The sequence below is a fragment of the Cimex lectularius genome, unplaced genomic scaffold, assembly GCF_000648675.2.
Source record: "Cimex lectularius strain Harlan isolate CLEC.00 unplaced genomic scaffold, Clec_2.1 scaffold249, whole genome shotgun sequence".
Classification (NCBI taxonomy): Eukaryota; Metazoa; Arthropoda; class Insecta; order Hemiptera; family Cimicidae; genus Cimex; species Cimex lectularius.
The window spans coordinates 315,636-339,138 of NW_019392808.1; the positions used below are offsets into that span (position 1 = coordinate 315,636).

At 33.0% G+C, this 23,503-nt stretch overlaps 2 protein-coding genes across 5 annotated transcripts in view; one reads left to right on the forward strand and one right to left on the reverse strand.

The window, feature by feature from the left end:
• Window positions 1–1,226: 1,226 nt before the first annotated feature.
• Window positions 1,227–23,503, reverse strand: part of LOC106668997 (hormone-sensitive lipase) — a 33,633-nt gene continuing 11,356 nt past the window's right edge. The window contains exons 2-12 of one of the 4 annotated variants that reach the window (XM_024228165.1): window positions 22,203–22,389; window positions 17,533–17,632; window positions 17,357–17,464; window positions 16,647–16,837; window positions 16,302–16,578; window positions 16,055–16,243; window positions 15,869–15,991; window positions 1,982–2,111; window positions 1,783–1,921; window positions 1,498–1,623; window positions 1,227–1,420 (exon numbers count right to left, since the gene is read on the reverse strand). In XM_024228165.1, coding sequence (XP_024083933.1) covers window positions 1,322–1,420; window positions 1,498–1,623; window positions 1,783–1,921; window positions 1,982–2,111; window positions 15,869–15,991; window positions 16,055–16,243; window positions 16,302–16,578; window positions 16,647–16,837; window positions 17,357–17,464; window positions 17,533–17,632; window positions 22,203–22,389 — 1,669 coding nt within the window. In that variant the 3' untranslated portion in view covers window positions 1,227–1,321. Of the gene's footprint in view, window positions 1,421–1,497; window positions 1,624–1,782; window positions 1,922–1,981; window positions 2,112–15,868; window positions 15,992–16,054; window positions 16,244–16,301; window positions 16,579–16,637; window positions 16,859–17,356; window positions 17,465–17,532; window positions 17,633–22,202; window positions 22,390–23,503 lie in introns of all 4 variants that reach the window. The other 3 variants (XM_014398234.2, XM_014398233.2, XM_014398232.2) reach the window with 3 other exon arrangements.
• LOC106668998 lies at window positions 2,779–13,172 on the forward strand. Its single transcript, XM_014398235.2, has 3 exons — window positions 2,779–3,338; window positions 12,260–12,457; window positions 12,675–13,172. Exons 1-3 carry the CDS (start codon window positions 2,928–2,930, stop codon window positions 13,065–13,067), a joined length of 1,002 nt encoding a protein of 333 aa, XP_014253721.1. The 5' UTR covers window positions 2,779–2,927; the 3' UTR covers window positions 13,068–13,172.

Genomic DNA, 23,503 nt, shown 5'->3' on the forward strand with positions numbered 1-23,503 from the left:
TTAAATAGAAAACATTTCTTATAATATACAATGAATAGTAATATTTTATAACGTTTACAATATATATTTAAACATGACAATCACATAGCAAATAATTGATAAACTTGCTTTTTGTGTGTGTTTTTAAAAATGAAAATATGTTTAATAATTTAATAAAGAGAAAATTTATAAACAACAATAAATGGCTAATTATTAATACATCTGATTGGTACTCGTACATTGTAATAATGCACAAAAATTTGTAAATGTATTCAAACTAGGCAGGAAATACAATTACTAAAGCAAAATGGAAACATGCTAAATTTTAGGCCAGCATAAAAATAGAGATTTTTGGTATATCAGAAATTGAATATAAAAAAAAATAAGGAAGGAATAACATATAAATTATTAATTATTTCAACTCTTTTGTATGTTTTTTGTTAATCACATAATTTAATAATAATAATAAACTAAACAAATAGAACAAAATCACACCACCAACATAAAGAGGCCCACATTATATTCACCAACATATTTACCTTTTCTATTTCACTACATATAATGTTTATATATTAATAACTGAATGTAAGAATAATTTTAATTAAATAGTGACTTTTTAATCTCAACAACCAACAGCTAGGAAAATAACAAGATACAATGAGTTTCTTGTTTAAAACTTAAAAAAAAAAAAATTATGAAGCAATAACCTATAAATAAGGTTTTGTTTTTAAATCACAATAAGCATGTAGTCCGTTGTTTCAAGGAATGGTACACATTTATATTTAAAGAAGTATATGTAAGATATGTGCCATTTGTTCATTAATAAAACAAGCATCATACTTCAATTCAAGAGTTCCTACTTTATTTATACTACCATAAAAAAATTACACTATCTCTTGGAATTATAGATAAAATAAAATGAAAATTGGAAAAAGACAACTATAAAAAATATATTATTATAAACTTGAAGAGGTAAATTAACTTTTTATATATCAGTCATTCATTAAAACAAAAAGGTTTTAAGTAGAAAAATATATGTATGAAAAACTTTGGATATCAAAATATATTTTATAGATATTCTTAAAAAAACTAATAAGCTAAATAATTGAAAATCGTTTTGTAGAAAGGTAAAGAATGTAACAACAAAAGTGTTAAAGTTTCCAAATTAAAGAATACTTTTTAAAATAATCGCACAGTATAATAAATAGATTTAGCACCACTAAAAAATAAAGTAAAAAAAATAGTACAATTAAATTACAACTTTAATGTGACTAGGGCATTTTGAATATAAACAACTGATTACTGCCAGATCTGGGAACATCACAGATGGTAATACGTGTTATTAATCCGTGCACTCTTCTCCACTGCACAATTCAGCTTGTAAAAGATCTTTAATTATTGATGCACACCTTTTTGAACCTTCACTCGCTTCTTTGCTCACCTAAAGAAAACATACATAATTACACATGATAAAATACCCAAAAATAACCCACCAAGAGTTTAACATTTTAAACAAACCATAGCAAAGTTGAGGAAACCGTGTGACAGTCCTGGAAGTATATCCAGCTGGACTTTGTTACCGCACTTTTTAAGTTTCTTCGCAAATTCAACACAATCGTCGAGAAATGGATCCATGTCTGTGGTCTAAAAATCAGATCAAATCAAACAAAATACTTAAACCTGTGATAACAGATCAAAGATAAGTAGAAAGGTAAAGAATGTAGCAAAAAAAAAGTATGAGTAAAAATTATCAATTACTAGATTTATTCAAAACAATTTATGACTTGGAATGTATGGCATTACCAATAAAGCAATCGGAGGGAAATCTTTCAAAACGTCTTCATTCGCTAAAAGTGGGGACAACAGTGGGTCCTGTGGTACGTCAAACTTCATCTGATCTTCAAAGCAAGGCATAAATTCTTCTTTCTTCAACTCAGCGAGCCTAGAATATTTTCCAAATGATGACCTTTCTTGTTTCAACATTCAAAGTACAGTTACTTACAACTCTTCTAAAGATTTATCATCATTTTGTGTAGAAAACACGCTGAACGTAGATGAAACCGTAGCACAAAGACGAGACCATATCCCAGAATCTTTTTCCTTTTCATTGGTCAAGATTATTGGCACATCTTCTGCAATAATTTAAAGATTTTTTAAAATAAATTAATTCCTGTTAAACAGAAAGGTTTAATTTAAAACTACCAGTTGGGTGACCCAGAAAAGGGGTCAAACCACATAACACATTTGTTTTAAAAAAATTATTAATTCCATGGTCTATGACGGTTTCGAGTTCAGAACTACTAGAATGGTATATACGAGTAGAACACTTTAACCTGTCCAGTGAGGTACTCATTTTTTCTGGAAAATTGAGGTGGATTTGCTGAAGTTTGCCTGGGGTGGTCATTCTTTACAAATTATCTTTACATAAAAGAAAATAGAAAAATATTGTTTCATGTCAATCTGAATATGAACTAAATTAATGGTTGACGGCCTTGGATATAGTTTTTAAAAGTCAAGCTCAGTTATCGATAATTAATTGAATAAATATTTTCGTTTCCGAAGAAATTTATAGTTAATTAAGAGGGCTTGTTTTGATTTTTATTTGTCTTAAAATAAATTAAAAACATAAAATTTAGATATGTCTTGTTGTTGAAATTCACCCATAATGCAAAGTTTGGTTTAACTCTGCAGAAAATTGAAGTATTTGTACATAAAATTCGTTATTTCTAAATTTGCAAAACGTAAATATGAAAAAAATAAAGACTTTTATTATTAATTTGAAATGGTTTTTATTATGGTTAGTTCTTTTCAAAAACAAAATTCGGTAGCGACGAGTGTCTTGAAGGTGAGTTGTGCTCCTTAAAATAAACAAATAAATCGTGAGACAAACGCAGGTCAAGGAATGGACGTGATGATCCTGGAAATACGCGGCCGGTATATCATGAGGGATGATGGAGTTTTCCTCTTCAGTCATGCACAAAACTTCGGCTTGTCTCGTCGGGTCTTTGGCCCTCGTCTGCTTCGTCATCTGGGCCCTGGGGGACGTCGCGAAACGGCAAAGCCTCTACCTGCCGACCAGGGTACAAGTATACGGGGATTCGCTATTTCTGACTCTGCCAAAATACAGGTCGGACTCGCCTAAACAGAGCTTCAGCTTGGGACAAGCGACGCAAAGCGGACTCACCGCTTTTCCGAACAAGGCAGCGCACAAAAGCGGATTGATCGCCAACGCCGTCGACTTGCAACTGGATTCCAGAGGGACTCTGTGGGTTCTCGACTCGGGTGTTGTCGATACATTGAGAACTCCGCGTAAAACCGGTAATGCTAGCATTTTAGCATTAGATGCTGATTCTGGGAAGGTAAGTCAAATTATTAAAATTAATTCAAGCAGCTTGACCGTCTTCTGCCATCTGACAGACAGAACAGCGTCAATCGGTTATTGAGATGGTCAAGCTGCAAATATGATTTGCGAAATTTATTGCTCAATAAGCATAAAAATGAGCTTTGTGTAGTCTGGGAAAGAGCTTTTGAATTACTGAATTAACAAACTTTCCAAAATACTTATAAAATCGGCAAAACCAACGTTCACTCTGCTTAAGTTGAATCAGAAAAAACTTCAAAAATGGTGAAGGTTTTTTTACGTTTAAGAAAAGGTACGAAGTTTTATCGTTTTCCCAATAGAGAATGTATTGAATAGAAGTTGAATGTTTTTATGGAAAGTTGAATGAGTTCATAGGACGTTAAACTTTTGAAAAATCCGCACGAAGCTATTTTTAACAGTTTGATATTTTCTCAATGTCTCCCAACAGAGAATGCTTTGAATAAATAAGCTACAGTTTGATACTTTCTCGAAGACGCCCAATAGAGACTGTATTGAATAAATAACCTGGAGTGCTTGTCCATGCTCAGATTCATAGCTTATAGGACGTAAACTTTTGAAAAATCCGCATGAAGCTATTCTCAGCAATCTGATACTTTCTTAATATTCAGCGGTCTTAGTGTATTATTTAAGGAAATTGATTGAATGCCAAACTACTGCCAATCATCGAAAGTCTCCTTACAGTTTTCCAAAGTTTTAAGATAAAACTTCATACCTTTTTTTGAGGAGTTACAACAATTTGCGGAGTAATTAGAATTATTTTACCACGGAAGTAAACGGTAAAGTAAACAGTGTTCAGCTGCTGAAGTGTGAACTTCAGCACAAACGATCCACCCGTTTTTCTGTGGCAAAAATAGCCGTTCTATGGCTAAAATCGATTACAGGAAAATTTGAAAATTATAAATTCAAAATGCTTTAATATAATACATATATCAGACATTAATACATTTTTAAAGACGATTTCGGGGACCAAATAAAAACGACTATAAGAGATAGTAAATTAGTAATGATGAAGAAAAACTCACATTTAATTACGTCTTGACTGTATATAGATCTCTTAAAAAAACTGTATAAGAATAAAAATACTCAGGCTAAAAAATAAGCAATAACTGAATACTAAGTAAATCAAATAATAAATCCAAAGCATCTTGGAAGATCATTAATAATGAACAAAACAAAAATGTAATAAAAGTGATTTAAGGGCTCAAGATTTTGGAGATATAGAAGGACGTCAAATTTGACTTGTATGAATTCTTTAAAGAATCTCAACGCAAATAATTTTCACTTTCACTTTGTACCTGATAACTGTGATCAAGTAATAACTCGTTTTCGGTTTTTCAAAAAGATTTTTCAAAACTTTGGGCGAGGAGGTTTCCCATTAACCGTATTAATAAACTATTTCAATCTAACTGGTGGTTTTCTAGGTTTTCAAAAAAAAGCTATATTACTGCCATTAATGTAAAAAAGGACAAAATATAAAGTGAGCTATTACAGGCCAATAGCCATTGTTATATTTTCTAAAATAATTTCAACTATAATAAAAGACCAATTTGTAAATTATATAGATGAGAAACGTTGGAAGGTTGAACATTATGCTAAAAGTAGGGGCTTTCAACTGATGATGCTGCAGATTCTTTTGTAAATGGGATTGTTCATCCTCTTGGATGAAATTAATATGGAATTCTATGATCTGCCTTAAAGCTTCTAATTATGTTTCACATGATAGTGATAATGAGATAATGAAATAATATGGAATGGATCAAAAAACCTGTTGTTGATAGACAGTTTTTTTGAAAGACAGGATACTCGTGAGAGGTACGTGAGAGATAGTGGGACTTCGGATCCCACATACTTGTCGTGTACAAGGTTCTGTTACGAGCCCAATTTGTTTTCTAGACGCTATTAATCACTAATGTGACCAGCAACTTAATTGTTTGCCGATGACGCAAAAATATCGATTCAGTGCGGGGTATGTGTAAAACACAAGAGAAATTGCAGAAAGGAATCACCTTTGCATTAAATTCAAATAAAACCATAGAAAGGTGTACAAATTAAAAATGTTTAAGTTTGCAGTTAAAAATATTTGAGATTTCATCTCGACCAGAAGCTATACTAGAATGACCATATTCTTTCAGTTTTTAAAAAACTCTCATTTACATTATTAGGGAATTAAAACTGGAATAAGATACAAAAGCAATGTTAATATCACAGTCTACTTATTTCGCTCACATCTACCTTACAGAATTTGTCTATGAGGAAATTCCAGAAATTCAAAGTATGTCTTTATGTTGCAAAAAAAACATAAAAAATCATAGCCGGGGTCAAATCCGATAATCCCCTGTTTGCAAATTGCAAGATACAGACTGTTTATCGTCTGTACATATACGTGAAAATTTGTAACATCCACCTAAAATTTCCCAGCCAAGAAAAAAAAAGTTAAATCCCTAATTATGATGCGTTATGTATTAGACCTTGGTGTTGCACAATGGAGAGGTTGGATACCTTCCGTCGGTAAGGAATGTACCTTTACCATTTAACGAGGGTGATTGATGTAGATGAGGAAAAAATCAACTCACTGCTTCCAAACTTCGCACCCTCGTAGATGTTCGCAACCAAGATCTACATATAACGCAAGTTTACTGGTTTCGGGATCACGATTACCAAATTGCAAAATTTCCTCGTCTACATCAATTCGCTGATTGTCTTCCTTCGTTCTTCGAGAGAAAGAACCTGTTTCCCTCAGCCTCTTATGAAGTCGTTGGAACGTGCAATCTGCTGGAACGTCTCCATGAGGAAAACGAGCTCGGTATACTTCCCTTGCAGCAGTAGCATTACCGTTGCAGTAACCGTAAATGAAATACATATCAACAAGATGTGCATTAGGAAACAAAGACATAATTTAAATCACCAACCTGAGGAATTTGTCAGCTGATAACATAAAGCAAACTGATTAAATTGTGTAATAAAGAACTGACACGAAACTCAAGAGCCAGACGGATTGTCTGGAAAAATTGAGCGTGCCGCCCCTTCATCGACACCAGTTTTTTTCACAAAATTCAAAATTCTGGGGCCTTTCAGAAGCGCAATCAAAAAAGGTGGGTATACCGCTGGAAGGTAACTGAATGGAGAACTTTTGAGGGAATTTGCAAAGCTCCAGGAGTTTGTAGTTATTAACAGTTACCAATCAATTTAAGAAAATTTCAAATTTCTACATTTTGGTTTTTCTGAATTTTTCGTGCAGAATTTTTTCATCCATTCTGCAATATAAATAGGTTTCATTACAGCAAATTTAACGTTCTTTAAGATGGCACAAACCAGATTTTTCTACAGTCAGTAATTCTGAAGTTTAGAAACAATTTAGTGGACCTAAATTGAAAATTTTTTTAAAAAATGCAATTTACCGTTGAGATTTGTTCAGGGGGTTTATTGGAATATGGTGACTAGAAGCACCTGAATTTTTCGACTCTTATCGCCAGTCACCCCGTTAATATTTTATAAAATTAATTTGTTTTATAAAAATAAAAAATTAAATTTAGCGGCCAAAGCCTAGCATGTTTATTAGTCATATTAAAAATAATAAAAATCTTACGTAACTTAAATCGATGAATAATTTTTTGGAATTCCATTTAACCACGTCTGATTTTGCCTTAATTATTCGGTTTTTAATAAAAGGATATTATATAATATCAATTAGATAAAATAACGAAACATCTGATCATCAGTTTTTAAAATGCAGCCTTGCTGATAATAATTTACCGACGGCGATTACGGACGATTTTTAACGATAAACCCTACCGCGAATACTTATCGGCTGTTGAACTGAGACGACCCTTGTGAATAATTTTATTTAAATAATTAATTAAACTAAAACAAAGATTAAGGAAAGTTTTGGCATTTTGCAATATTCGGTCTACGCGTATATACCTGTGTATGTTCTTTTTATTAGTTTTAGTTTATGCTGTCTAGTTTATTATACCTAATTATTGGTGAAATAGAGAAAAACGATCAACCTACCGTTGATTAAAGGTTTAATTGCCCTTCAGACCTCAAGAAGAAATCTCACAATATTCAGGTTTTTGTGTTTTAAACAAGTTACTCGGAATTACAATTACATTACTCAAATTGGTTCTTAAATAGTTAAACATAAAACATTAAATTTTAGTTGTTAGTTTTTACAATGAAGGTTTGTTTCCTGTTTAAGTAATGTCATTGACCATGGGTACACGTTATCGGGATCATGCTTGCCGTACTTGAAAACCGTCCTGATAGCCTTTATCTATTCGCATATCCAAGCGATAAACCGGTGCGAAAGATGAGGAAATATAGGTGTTTTGATAAGTCAGAATAGCCAGAAGAACAGTGCCCTCATCGAAACGGAAAAGTATGACAAATAAAAAGCAAGGCGTGACGATTTGGTAAACATCTGGACGAAATCAAGTGGAAAAAGTCGAATAGGTGAGAATAAGCACGTTTTTATCAAATAAACATTGTTGGAAATGAGGGTTTTTTGATTATCCACATACGTTATTACATATGCTAATATAATCGTAAATATTTTACCAGAATTTGTACAAAAAATAATAATGAGAAGAAAATGCAGAAGCAGAAAAAAAACAGATAGAAAAATAAAAGTGAGATAAACAAGGAAGAAAAAAAGAAAGGAAATACTCTAGATACAGAAGATGTAAAAAAAATAGTAGAGGAAAACAAACAAAATGTGAAAGAAACCAAAATGAAATGAAATAATTCAGGGGCGTCGGTGGCAGCAACGCGGCATTGACACGGGACTATCACTGTAAAGTCACTGTAATCCGGCGGCCCTGAATTCGCACCCAACTTACAATTTTCACTCTTTTCAAAGCAACCCGCACCCCGGAGGGTAAAATTGCCTTTGAAGTTGCAATCCCCCGTCAAAAAATAAGTTTAAAAAAATAATTCAAATCCATTTTTTACATTATTTTTAAGTGAAATTACAGCTTCGAAGAGAGGACAGAGATGAAGCCCGAAATGCATTGCGAATAAAACACAAGCAATTAAAAATTGGTGTTTAGTTCAACATAAAAAACAACCCATACTAACAAGAGTTAAATAACAAAGCACAGGTAAAAAAAGAATCGTGAAACGAAGAAAGTAGGAAGAAAGAACCTTAAAGAGAGAAGAAAAATGTATAGTGCTGTGGGTAAGTAAAAGTTAGATTTGGAAGATAGAAAGGGACGATATAGAAGGATTGCAAAAAATAATATTCGCGAAAATGAGACAGAAAGAAAAGAAAGAAATAGTGTTTAAAAAAGATGCGAAATATCCTAAATAAAGAAATACCACGAAGAAAGCATATAAAAAAGTGTGATAGTTAAAAGGTGCAAAATGGAAGGAAAACCAGTGAAGTAAAGAAAGTATAAACAAATACAGTGTGAAAAAAGTGCTATGCGAAATGGAAAAATATTACAGGAAGATATGGGATAAAGAAACTATATAAAAAATAGAAATAATATGAAGGTGGGGTGAGTATGTCGATTCAATTTTTCTAAAGGATGGTTCTTACTCACAGGTTATACAGTGTAAAAAGAATAAAACCGAGAGATGTGATATAAATAGGAACAAATAGACAGGGGATAATTAAAATTAATTAAAGTGGTAAAGATGTGAAGCACAAGAAAAATAAGAGAAGTATACAAAATAGAAAATAGAAGTATACATTATACATACGATAATGAAAATATATAAAAATAGAAAAAGATGAGAAAAGAAGGTGCAAAATGAAAGAAAAAAAACAAAAACCGATGAAGTAAAGAAAATATAATAAATACAGCGAAAAAATTCTATGCGAAACGGAAAAAACATCAGGAGGATACGGGATAAAGAAAGTATTTAAAAAATAGAGGGTGAAAAGAAGAAAAGCGAGAGATGTGATGGAAATAGAAACAAATAGACAGGGGAGAATTAAAATCAGTTACAGTGGTAGGAGATGTGAAGCTCAAGAAAAACAAGAGAAGTATACAAAATAGTGCGTAAAAAAACAGATGCGAAATATAAATGAAGACATACGATAAAGAAAGTATATAAAAATAATGTGAGAAAAGAAGGTGCAAACTGAAAGAAAAAAAAGAAAAGCCGATGAAGTAAAGAAAATATAATAAATTCAGCGAAAAAATGATATGCGAAACGGAAAAAATTATAGGAAGATATGGGATAAAGAAAGTATATATAAAATTCAGTGTGAAAAGGAGAAAAGCAAGAGATGTGATAAGAATAGAAACAATAGGATGAGGGAGAATTAAATTAAGTTGGAGTAAGAGAAGATGAGATGCAACATAAGTTTAACACGTAACATACTAAGCTATGTGTACATGGGTGGAAATTGAAAAAAAACTAAGATTTCTGTTTGATAAGAATGTATTACATGTTTAATAAGAATGTAATATTTTTCTTTCGTTTTTTCTATTATTCACCAAGAAAGTACGAAATGAAACCTTGCTACGTTTTTAAAATCGTTGTTTTAATAATTTTTGTCCTTACAGACAAGCCTACAATTATTTTGCAATTTCCGACGTATCCGGAAAAAAGTAAAAACCAAATAAAGCGAACCGTGTCGCGACTAATAAACAGTAGTTACATAATACAATACAAACGATGGTTTGCTAAGCAAGTCATTGTTAAAACAACGTCTACGTTTTTTCGTTAAACAAGCGTATGAGATGCCGTAATTAATCAATTTTAACCGTAAACAAAAAACAACAATTAAACGAACTTGTTTATACGTCTTTTCTATCATTTTGGTCCGTCTATCCTCGTTGTGTCTTGTCAGATGGATTTTAGTATTCTCCGTCTTCACTGCCGGGTTTGGGTATTATTTTACTTCGTAGAGTCACTTTTATCGCTAAGCATAAACGTTACTATTAAAGTGTTGTTAATAATATCGTAAACCATCATAACTCTTTTTTAAAAATTCAAAGGATTTTCTTATTTCTAGCATGTAATCAAAACAGGTAAAATTTCCGAAAATACCCGCATTTTTTTATTTTATATGCTTGCAATTTTTTAAATAAAATTATACATAAATCAGTATTAGATAGAGACAAATACTACCATCAGTCGAGTTTGCCAGTTTCAAATTTTCTATAATAATTTTAAAATTAAAACTCCTATCAAACCGAAACACACGCATAGTATTTCAGGGGGAAATTGCACGTTTTAAATATACAGGGTGTTCGGCTACTCGTGTTACAAACTTGCCAGTAGATTATAAATTCAAAATGGAACCAAAAAGTCCTAATTAACTATGGTCCGAATCTCAACAGTTTCGGAGTTATTCCGCTTTTTCTGATTTTTTAAGATTTCACGACCTTGCTTCAAATAAACAATGTTAACTCCAAAAGTAAAAGGTTTTGGACAAATCCGTTGATACCATTGAAAACTACGCTAAATTTCAAATAAGATGTGATCAAAATTAAACTTGTAAACGTTCGTGAAACAAGTGTTTTAGTAGCAAGAACTTTGAAAAAAAAAATTTTTTTTTTTCAAAGTTGAAAAACGTACTATGGTGATTTTAATATACTATTTCAAACCTTAGAAACCAGCAAAATTCAGTAAACGTACTCCCTTTTATATCCTTTTTATTGGTGCAATTGCTTTTTTAATTACATTTCTGAAAGATGAAGAAATTGATGAAGGAAAGAAAAAAACCGTGGTTGAAGGATTGGTAGGTTGGAACGATTAATAATTATACAAAATAAAAAAAGGAAATTTTGAATGAATTTATTAAATATATCATAAATCATATGTAATGAATTATTTTAATGAGAAATTGTGCATTAAACCCAATCAACTTCAGAAAATAGTCCAAGATAATTTGGACCAATCAGTTATAATGTACTTCCCGATTACCGTTATTTCGAAGTAGAGGGCCATTAACGGATAGCGTATCGGCTGTAAAGGCCCATCCTGAGACAGTTTCCGTCTTCAAAAAGATTTATGGAAAACAATACCTACTCGAATGTTTTAAATGTTTACTTCGACCACAGAATTGTTATTCTACATATAAAAAAAAATTCTGAAGAATAGTTTTCAATTAATCATACATCATTCAATCAATTGATTTTTACGTTTATTTCGGCCAGCTTTTTATTGACAAGGATTATCGAGCGGTATTTCGTTACGATAATTTTAAAATACTTAGTAATTATAAATGTTCACTACTTTTTGAGGGGAAATGATTTATTACTAATAAAACAGATGGAAGAATGAGCTAGATGGACAGATGGGTTACTAAGAAAAACGTTAGACAGAACACACAGAACACTAGCTAGATATATACGCAATGGTTTTTATCATTTCTACTAAATAAACAGATTGATAGATGAAGAATGGAGTGAAAGAGAAAAAATGTGACAGAAAGAGAAGAATAAAGAATAGAAAAAGAAAGAGTCAGAGAAAGTGAAAGAGAAGAATAAAAAAAAGGGGAATAAAGAGATAGAAATAAAAATAGCCCAGAGAGAGAGAGAGACACACACACAGAGAAAAAATTGTGACAGAGAAAGAGAAGGAGAAAAGATAGGAAGTAAGAGAAGCAACAGTGATATCGGTGAGGAAAAAAAAGTGGCTGAGAAAAGGAAGAAGAATAAAGATTTTAAAAAACAAACAGAAAAGAGGATAAACAGAAAGAGAAGAAGGATAACGATTAAAAACGAGAAGAAAAAAGAAGGAATAAAAAAGAAAAGACAGTGAGAAAGAGAGAGGGAATATATCAAATATTTTATCAGAATTTCTGATAAAGAACATACAATTCATTAAACTTTCCTTATCTTAGATGGATATAACACAGAATTTAACAGCCGTATTATCGTACTGACCTTATTTGCCACTTTCTCTAATCAACGGATTAACTTTTTATTAAATTTACAGATAAACCAAATCATTAATCTTGGTGATTTGGTTCCTGGACGCGCTCAATATCTCTCCATAGAGGAAACTAAATCTGGAACCAGATTTTTGTATGTGAGCGATGGTCCTTCGAGGAGCATTGCAGTCTGGGATGTTAAAGCAAATAAAGGGCATAGGGTTCTTCTCCCTGAACGGACAATGCCGAAAATCAGACCAAAGGTAACACATTATTTGTTATTTGCAATAAAACGTACATCGATTAAAATTATCTTAAAGATAAGCTTTGAAAGATTGGATAATTAAAAAATGGATTTAAAATAGCTATCATATATTTACGTTTGTACAGCTGATCAAATTCGGTCAATCTTATCTCTATTTTGATTTTTTTAAATCAACCTTTAAATATTTTCTTTAATTTTTCTTTTTGTTTGAACAGGTGTTGTACACATCTTTGGTCGGGTCAAGATTATACTTCACTTATTTCGGAGGTTCCGAGCTATTTTACATCGAGACAAGCGGCCTGAGGAAAGGCGGCATTGTGAAAATCGTCGGAAGGAAAGACCCGAGAATGGTCTTCCTTGGATCTGCCGGCTATGAAATAATCTTCAGGCTAGCTGGTGAAAAAGAAGTTCTATCCTGGGATACGAGAAACCCCCTTGACGGCGAGCACATTTCCGTCCTGGACCTGGGGGATGCGAAAAAAAATGCAATGGCTGCAGTTCCAAACTACGGTTATGTTTGGGTATTGGAAACAGACGTAAAATCATTTTTAAAAGGAAAACAGCCTGAGCATAGTTTTAGGGCTTTAAATGCAACCAAGGGAAATTAAATATGATTGAACATCACGAAACAATTGGCCTTTAAAAAATTTAAACAAATGGAAAATTTCAATATTTTGAATGTGCCATATAAAATTTTTAAGCAATACGAAGTGTAATAATTTTTTCTAAAACTTCAGCCTTTTTCCATTCTTTCAAATATAATTGTATTCAGCATATTGGTATTATTATTTTAATTAACGCTTTAATCTTTCTGATGTAAACAAGTCATATGCTGTCTTTTTTTTCTGTTTTCTTTTGTGTGTAGTATTATAAGTTGTGTATTTATGTGATCAAACGATAAACCAGTTAAATTCATTTCAAAATATTGAGTAATTATTTATTCATAAGACCTTGTAATGGACTGTTTTGTTTTATTATTATTGTGATTTTTTGTTGGCTTGTTTTATTTTAGAGTTTATTGCCTGTTTTTGTTTTATTTGTTAATATTTCAAGTTATGTATAGTAGTGATCCATGGATAAAATACATTTATTTTAGGTCTTTATGGATTGTTGTGTACTGGACATTTATTAATTTATTAAGGAAAACTATGATATCCAATAATTTAATTGTTGTTAGTTTTGCATTATTAATTAATTTGTTTCCTTGCCTAATTTTGTATCATTTGTACGTTAATATTTCAAGTTATGTGCAGTTGTAAATTAAAGATAAATGCAATTTTTTACAAGACGTTAATTTTTTGTTCAAAACATCGGGCTCATGAGGCGTATAAGGACGAACGTCCCAATCTCCTGACATGACCACCGCGATCCGGCCCTCTGACGATAAAAACGCAATAAAAAATATGATTAAAAAAAGATGGCAGCATCAATGAACCGGGTCGCAGAGAAGCTCTAATGTATCAACAGCACTGGTGACCCTTGGAGGAGCTGACTCGTAGAAGAAGGGTCAACCTGACACGATTAAGAATAGGCCATGCAAAGTTGGCATGCCTAATTTTTGGGCCAAAGGCCGCGTATGTGTCCGGCTTGCAGAGAAAGGTTGTTCGATGGGTCCCTCGTATTCGAAGGGTGTAATATCCTTGGAGTAAACAATAAGTGGGAAGTTTATAGGCCGACAAAAAGTTGAGGGCATCGCCGAGCTGTTTTCCTTCTTTTTCTTTTCTTTCGCGCTTTTATTTTAAACTGCAGCCATTTGATCGTCTCGCTCTAGTTTCTGAATCTCTGCTTTTACCATTTTACCATGTGTACCAGGTCGATATTCTAAAAACCTAGCCTCTCGTTTGTACCTCAGGTTGACAAATACAGAATAGAAACAAAACATACAATACATATATATACATCACCACAAACATAGATGTCTGCGTACATAATAAACAATAATTTCCAATAACTTGAATTGGATTATTTTGAGAAATTATCTCGCTCATTTGTTGTTCTCTTGTTTGATATGAAAATGAGCAAATCTTTTCTCTATTTCTTATTTATTTTAATAAGTTGATATTTTCAATTAATTAAGGTTTTGGTTGAGATAAATAATTTATTGAAATTTTAATTAATTGAATTTAATCTTCATTAATTGAAAAGAATTTTTTTGGTCAAGCGGACCACGAAACCTAATAAATATATGTTGATATTGTTGTAATCTGATGATAAATACTTTTTCAAAATAATATCGTTTCATTTTTTTTACCAAAATACTACAGCCAAAGAGAATACGCGTTTCTAGAACTTATCTTGTTAATTATGGTTAATATCACTATTAATTGCGCGTTTGTTCGTTTGATTGAACAACTGTTAACTGTTGCTGAGCCGGCATTGGATCACCTATTGGCATAGTCTTCACTCGCAGGTTTGAGTAGTGCAACAAACCCGCGATATGAGTTCACCGTCTCTCGGACCAAAAGCAGCATCAACTGTTCATTGTTAACATTTTATTTAATTTATTTTTTAATATTGCAAGTTGTGCAGTTTAATGGTAAATACAATTCATTATAAGGTTTTTTTTTCTTCAAATATTGATTTATTCAATTGAATTTAAGAACTATACTTTTAAAGAACTTTATCTACATTTATTGGAATGTTTTTTTGATTTTATTCATTTATTTTTTAATATTGCAAGTTGGGCAGTTTAATGATAAATACAATTCATCAGAAGGTTTTTTTTTCTTCAAATACTGATTTATTCAATTGCATTTAAGAACTATACTTTTAAAGAACTTCATCTACATTTATTAGAATGTTTTTTTAATTTTATTTATTTATTTTTTAATATTGCAAGTTGGGCAGTTTAATGATAAATACAATTCATCAGAAGGGTTTTTTCTTCAAATGTGGATTCATTCACTTGAAATTAAGGACTATATTTTTGAAGAACTTTATATACATTTATTGAAATGTGTTTTTTTTTATTTAGTTTATTTATTTTTTTATATTGCAAGTTGAGCAGTTTAATGATAAATACAATTCATTAGAAGAGTTTTTCTTCAAATATTGATTTATTCGATTGAAATTAAGGCCTATACTTTTAAATAACTTTATATAGATTTATTATAATGTGTTTTTTTAATTTTATTTATTTATTTTTTAATATTGCAAGTTTGGCAGTTTAATAATAAATACAATTCATTGCAAGAGTTTGTTTCTTCAAATATTGACAATTGAACTTAAGGACTATACTTTTAAAAAACTTTATATATATTTAACATAAGTTTTTTTTTTTTAATGACAGATTCTTTAATAATTTGTGTGTTGTAATCAGGTCATGAAGTGTGTTACTATTCTTACGGTGTCATATTGATTTTGTGTAAAATTGTCTATTATAATTAGTATTATCAATTTGTATTCTTACCGTTTCCATTGCAGTTCATAGGACATTCTTCATTTGTTTTATATATTGTGTTTTCTTTGTTTGGGCGAAGTTTGTATTCATTTTCCAAAGACTTCTGAAAAACTTCCGGCGAGCAGGCATATGCTGAAAATACCCACGTTAACAGTAGACAAATGGTAATTAAAGGTAGAGTTGAGATAAATTTACCCTTTATACAACCGATTAAAAATCCAATTGGAAGAAGTGGGTCGATCAAGCTGAGAAGGCGTGAAGGGGATGGAATAAACTCGATTAATACTGGTACATAGGCGAAGAAAGCACCGTCGGGTGGTCTTATGCCGTATTCCCTGCACTGTTGAAGCAGGCTGAAATTGATGTTCGCTCCGGCGGAATCGCCTGAAATTAAAAATTCAAACAACTGGCAATGCAAACAAACCGAATAATTGAGTATAACCTGCGAGTACAATCCTTTCTCCGGTTGATCCGAGAAGTGACAAATTTTGCAGCATCCAGCAATAAGCGAAAAACGCTTCTTGAACCGCTCTTGGAAAAGGCGACTCGGGAGCCAAAGAATAATCAAGGGAGACGATCGGGCAATCAATTTCTAAAGCCCATTGACGTAAATAGGTTTCATGGCTTCTCGGACTCTGGGATATAAAACCGCCTCCATGACAGTGGAAAATTAAATCTCGAGAAGGAAACTTGCTCCCAGAGTACCAGGAAGAACCGACCTAAAATATGAATGTGTTATTTATATTTAATTATAAACCGACCTTTACTGTAAACACACGTGACTAACAGGTCCGAATCTTTTCGACGCTGAGAGTAACCTTAAATGTAAATTTTTGCATCCGATGTGCGACGTCGGGACTGGAACATCTATTATATCACCGTTCAAATTTTGTATTTGAAGTGGGTTCGGCTCTAGAACTATTTCCTCGTTTATTGCCAAATTGGTCGCGATCAGGCTTGGAAATCTGACCATCAATTCTGCAAAGAATTGATACATTTCTATAAAAGAAGAGAAACGGTTAAGACAAATCAAAAGAGATACAGCATTCAGTACGAAGCAACCCCAGTGCGAGCATTTGTTTTTCCAGTCAAGCTAAACATACTTTTTCTGTTTTAAGGTGCAGTGTTTTTTCTTCTTGGACAATCCCTGATTCCACGACAAACAATATTTTAAAGAATTTCCACACTAAAGAGTTTCACAATTAATTTGATTAAATTGACGAAAAAACAATTGATTAAAAACCGAAATAATATTTTTAGCAGCACTTCCATTTATAACATCATTTAATCCAGAATTGCATTGGTTTCATAAATGATCCACCTTAAGCTATGTATGCATGCGAACATTACTGATGTTGGCTTTCCTGATGGGTTGTTGGTTCAAATAACAAGTTACCATCATAGTTTACATGTAACATATTTCATTCATACCAACGTTTTCCCCAGTTTTTACCATTTCCTCCCCAAATGCACAGAAAATCGTAAATGGATAATTACCCATTTCCCCGAGGTACCAGAAGTGTTTACAAAACAAGGCTGAGGCATATTGCGAGATGTTAACAATACGTTTAGACCTAACATCAGGGTCTAAGAGATATTTCCCAGCTGAAATAAATTAAAAATAAATTTAATTAAATGCATACCACTCCTCGAAACAAGTATTTTGTACGTACTTTTGAAAATATCGGTAATCCCATTTCCATAATACATTTCACTGAATGACGCCATTAAGATGCTCAGGGCTTTGAATATTGTACAAATGGAATCACAGAACTGGAAGAAAAAACAAGGAGTAATGTAAAGTTTGAAACAAAAATCTTACATTACAAAGTCGAGGCAATTAGTTACGTTTTCCTCTCTGAAAGGAGTTTAAAAAGAAGAGGAATTATTCAACTTTTCAACAAAACTGCTCTTTATAAAATAAATTTTTTATTATCCTTGAATATTTTATCATTTACATGGGGAAAATGCCAAATTCAAGAATTACATAAATATTTAATTAAAATAGCCTTACATCAAACTCTAATTACTGGACGTTTGGTTCACGAACATACGTTCCTTAAAAAAATCATATCAAAATATTTTCTACTAGATTTCTGGTTGTCATCCACTCACTTTATCTATATTATTATTAGGCATACCAGATTGTAAATTAGATGTTACAGAAAATTAATAACTTCCTTCCAAACAAGGTCAGGTCTGACGGTGAAACAACAATGGTTGAAGTCCATTACCCCCCACCCATTTTTAACTATTAACCCATGAAAGAATCTTTTAAAATCGTGGCCTTCAGAATTTCCATTGGAACACAAGACCAAGAGCGAATTAAGTAGATAAAGAAATTGTCTTACATGGAAATTATTGGTGCAATAAAATGCTTGGACGCCAGCCTTCAAGACAAACCTCAGAAGTATTTAGACTGATGCTGACAGATTGCCTGTATATCTGGATTTGTTTGAATGCCTTGTTATCGTCCACAATTGTAACATTACTTGCACCATTTCTCCGAACTGTGAAATGTGTACTTAAGAGATGTTTACAAATGACTAAGCTGCTGCCGTAGCTATATCCAAAAAGTCGATAAAGCAATGTACATGAAGTTTTAAACGAAGTACTTCAAGTTCAAAGTAATGAAATAAAGTAATGAATAAAAGAGTTTAAACGACCTTGCTCATCGTTCGAGTTTGCCACAAGAAAACAGCCTGTCTTAGCTGCTGCCGTAGCTTTATATCCAACAAGTCGATAAATTAATGTACATGTTTTAAATTTGCTTTGGAAACTGAAGAACATCCTCCCTCATACGTACTATCTTATACTGAGATCTTATCTGACGGATCGATTTTGTCGAGTCCGTCAGGGAACTGAATTCTCACCTTATATACGCATTAGGGCGGGTGTTCCTCAGGGAAGCATACTTGGCCCTTTTCTATTTTCCATATACACTGCAGATATTCCTACACATGGTAACATTTCGACATACACATTCGCTGATGATACAGCGATTCTTACACGTAAATCGGACCCCTCAATTTACACTCACCACTTACAGCAACACCTGAATGAATTAACAGTATGGTTCATAAAGTGGAGAATAAAGATAAACCTAACGAAAAGCGCACAGATAAATTTTACCTTTCGTAAAAATGTCTGTCCTGCGGTGAGTATAAATGGAATTCCATTGCCTACCACTGACCTTGTGCGTTATCTTGGACTTTTCCTGGATAAACGAAAACTTGGAATCCCCACACAAGACTGAAAAGACAGCAAACAAACCGACGTTCTAAATTGTTAAAAAGACTACTTGACTCACGATCAAAATTAGACAATGAAAACAAACTTTTAATTTATAAAACAATGATTAGACCTCTCTGGGCGTACGGTTGTGAGGTGTAGGGCTCAACCAAGTATTCCAATTCCCAGCGTCTCCAATCAATCCAATCTAAAATTCTCCGTCAAATTATAAATGCTCCTTTTTACGTTTCAAATTACACTATTCATAACGATCTACACATCCCGTTTGTTCATGAACTCATCAAAACCCGCTATAAAAAATTACATCAATCACTGAACACACACCGTAATCTATTCGTGACATTTATCACTTACAACCCTACCTGAAAATCCTCCAAGACGATTGAAATAAAAGTGGCCCCGAAACCTTCCCATTGAGTGAAGACAAAACAAGATATCAGTGTGAAGGAGTGTTACCACTGGGAAACTTCTCCTACAAGAGCCTTAAATGATAATTCAACATATACGAACATATTTACTTAATAAATCACTTGTAGTTGTAAATATCAAATAAATGTAATTAAAAAAAACATGTTTTAAACGAAGTACTTCCAGTTCCAAATAATGAAATAATGTAATTGAATAAAACAGTTTAAACGACCTTGCTCATCGTTCGAGTTTGACACAAGAAGACAGTCAATCTCTTGCCCTAACCTGGTTATTTCCTTGACCTGGCGAGATTTCTTTCGTGATGAATTTTTTAAAAGGTGGCCAATTAAAACACCAGTCTTTAGAGTTTTTAACTTTAATACTTTAACCGAAATACACTCTACACCGAATACAAATGTACTTAAATGATGGGTGATTGTTAATTTAATGAAATATTCATATGCGTTAGAATTTTTGGTCTTTTATAGTGATCTAATGTTGAGCTAAAATGTTAGATTTGGCTTATTATCAATTAAGTATCTATATTATAAATTACGATTTAGCAATAAGTGAGGACATTGTTTCTTTCGTACAATTATTGGGTTGTCCGGAAAATAATGCAGGATTTTAAGTTTTCATTAAAAAAAATCTATATAAAATATTCTGTTTACGTTTACAGGATTACTCATTTGTANTTTTTTTTTTTTGTTTAATACCAAAATCCTGCATTATTTTCCGGACAACCCAATAGGTATTAATAAATAGAAAAAATAGGACTTTTGCAAAATCTCAATCGTCTTGTCCGTGGCAAATTGAACCTAGCCCACGGACAGCAACGTCTCGCCCAATGCACAACCCATCCCACGATACACCACATTTTGTCGAGGTACCGCACATTGAACCTAGTACTGAGGCAGTAGGGGATAGGGATAGGGATAGGGATAAGAGGGGCGGCCTCAAGGCCTACTGCACCTCGATCTAAATAGATCTATTGTGCTACTCTATTAATTAGAACTCACTGGCCAGCTTCAGGCTATTAACCAGCCTCCACACCTTTGCCAGCGGTTCCATGGTATAGGATCTTACTTGTGGTTTTTCTTGTCCTAGTTTCAAGAACCTTCACCTACATAGACCTTCACAGAAACATACGATGTGTTCTGCGGTCTCCTCCTCTTCCTGGCAGTATCTACAGTATTTCTTCTGTCTGTACTCCTATCTGGTGCATGTGCTTTCTTAAGTGGCAGTGCCCCGTCAGGAGTCCAACCTGAATCCTGGTTCGGTTGCGGTTGCCTTCCAGTAGATATTTTGTAAGTTTTGCGGATGGTCCTAGGAATCTCTTCGCGTGCCTCAAACCTGCGGTATTGTTCCACAGGTTTTGGACTCATTAAGGATCCATTTTAAGATGTATCCTCATTTGTGGCAGGTTGCTAGACCGCAGTAGGGTACTGAGTCCATAGAGTTCATGTTGGCTCCCTTTTTTGGCCAGCTTGTCAACCTCTATGTCCCGAATGTCCAGGGACCATGCAAAGGTCAAGGCCTGGTAACGATGTCCTCTTTTTGGCAAATACTTCTAAATTTAGAATCTGAGTCCGAAACTGAAGACTTTGTTTTATTGAGTTTGTTATCCAAAAATTTTTTTTAAAAATAAAAGAAGTGCCTACTTAGGTGCTGTTAGTATTTGGTATCTGAGGAAGTTCCAGAAAACGTATTTAGGGGTTCTTTCCGGCAGTTCGACGAAGAAAAATTGGCCGTATCCCTAAGGTAAGAATGTTTGTTATTAATGTTATACTAAATAATATTACTACTATTATTTTAGACTTACTTCCCAAATACCAACTAGTGCGTAGGTTTAAATGGAATGGAATTTGGTAAACATTTTCAAGGGTGCTTTGATTGTGAATTAGAAAAAAAGGAGACAGGCACAATTAATTGATTTATCATTACTGCTTTATTAACCACTGAATTATATATCAGAATTATCTATAGGGGCTATAACGATCCCGAGTGAAGTTTCTAATGCAACTGTGTCATACAATACAGGATTATCCCGCACAATTTCAATTAAACTTTCGTCACGTTCCATCATTACGGCAAACCCACGATGTGAAGGACACACGAATTCTGTGCGGCTCTCGCAAACGAACCACGGGTGGTTGAAGTCAAACTGCGCTGGCCGTGGAGTGGGTTCAATTTGCGCTACATCACCTGGAATTGCGTTTCACAGAAGAACACGCGTCTGGGCTGGGCGTGTGCTGTCCGAGGGCTGGGTTCAATTTGCGGCGAGCCTAAATAAACATCTTTCAGCGAGCAAATTGGAGCGAATTAATGTTTGAATATTTAAACATTCACATGTTGGAAACCAAAAGTTTCGATATTGTAAGTAAATGTTCATATTTTTCCACCTTATAATTATTAAAAATAGTTTCCAAGTTCTGATGAAGGTGTATTTTCATCACAAGCTTGAGGAAGTAACTGAGTTTTTTTCTCTTTTTTTTCAAATAAGCCCTATCAATTAGTTTGTTTAAATATAATAAAATTATGCTGTTTAAGATGATATCCATTACATTGAGATAATTTGTAAATGAATATTTAGTATATTTACACGAAGACCAAGATTATATACTAAATAATAGTAACTTCTATAAAATCTTTAATAGGTTTTCATAAGATAGGAAGGACTTACTTGGAAGCCGAGAAGATGACTGTAGAATGGGTATTGGTTCACTGGGTCATCAGTTGTTTTAATAAGCTCCATAGCACTACTTTCGTGTGAGAAAAGACTATCATGGGCGGACCAAGAGATGAGGTTTTCGCACAACTTGAGCAAAACCCGTATTGTTTTCAAGCCCTGGGAGTACGATGTGATCTTGCTGAAATAAAAATTGCCATAAAACATTTCCTGTTATCAATCGTTAATTGGCATATATAGCTTGACCAGGGCACAATAATTAACGTTGAAAGATATTTAAAAAATGAAAGTAACATAAAAACTTATTTTATTATACTGATAAAGTGAATATTCTTTCTAAATTAATATTTATGAAAGGTGTTGGTGGAGATAAAAAAGTTAGCGTCACGAGCGGGATTCGAACCCACGACCTTCGGCTAAATACGCCGCTGCTCTACCACATGAGCTATCGTGACGTCATCCGCTCGGACGTCACTTCCCATCTCAACCTCACCTCTCGAATTTTCCCTCCTTTTTGCCATTTTTCAAATTTCGTGTAATCTATTTGATTCTCGACGACAAATGAAATGGGTACGGAGAGCTTTTGTGAAGATATACTTCAGTTTAATTATTAAATCCATTACAGTTCGTGGCCCGATTGGCGAATTAACATTTTTCAATTAATTAATATTTATGAAAGGTATTGGTTGAGATAAAAAAATCAGTGTCACAAGCGGGATTCGAACCCACGACCTTCCCCTAAATATGCTCCTGCTCTACCACTTGAGCTATCGTGACTTCGATCTACTCGGACACTAACTTCCCATCTCACATTAACTATCCCAAACCACACCACCGCTCGAATTTTCCCTCCTTTTTGCCATTTTTCAAATTTCGTGTAATCTATTTGATTCTCGGCGACAAATGAAATGGCCACGGAGAGATTTTGTGAAGATATACTTCAGTTTAATCATTAAATCCATTATAGTTCGTGGGCCGATTGAACAATTAACCTTTTTACAATTAATTAGTCAATCGGACCACGAACTGTAATGGATTCTTCCTAAATGTGTGCTGTTTATTGACCGTTAGTTAATGATTATTTAGAGATCGTGAGATGAAGTGTGGTGTGATATGGGTTTAGAAAAACATTTTCTTTACGTGCCAAAGTTTCGATCTTTATTGAGATCATCTTCAGGGCCTGGGATTTATAAACATTGTTTAAATTATACAAATACATATAAGATGTGAAAATGAATTTATACAATAATGTACACAATAGAATGTAGAAATTTTACGTTTAATCAAAGCATTTT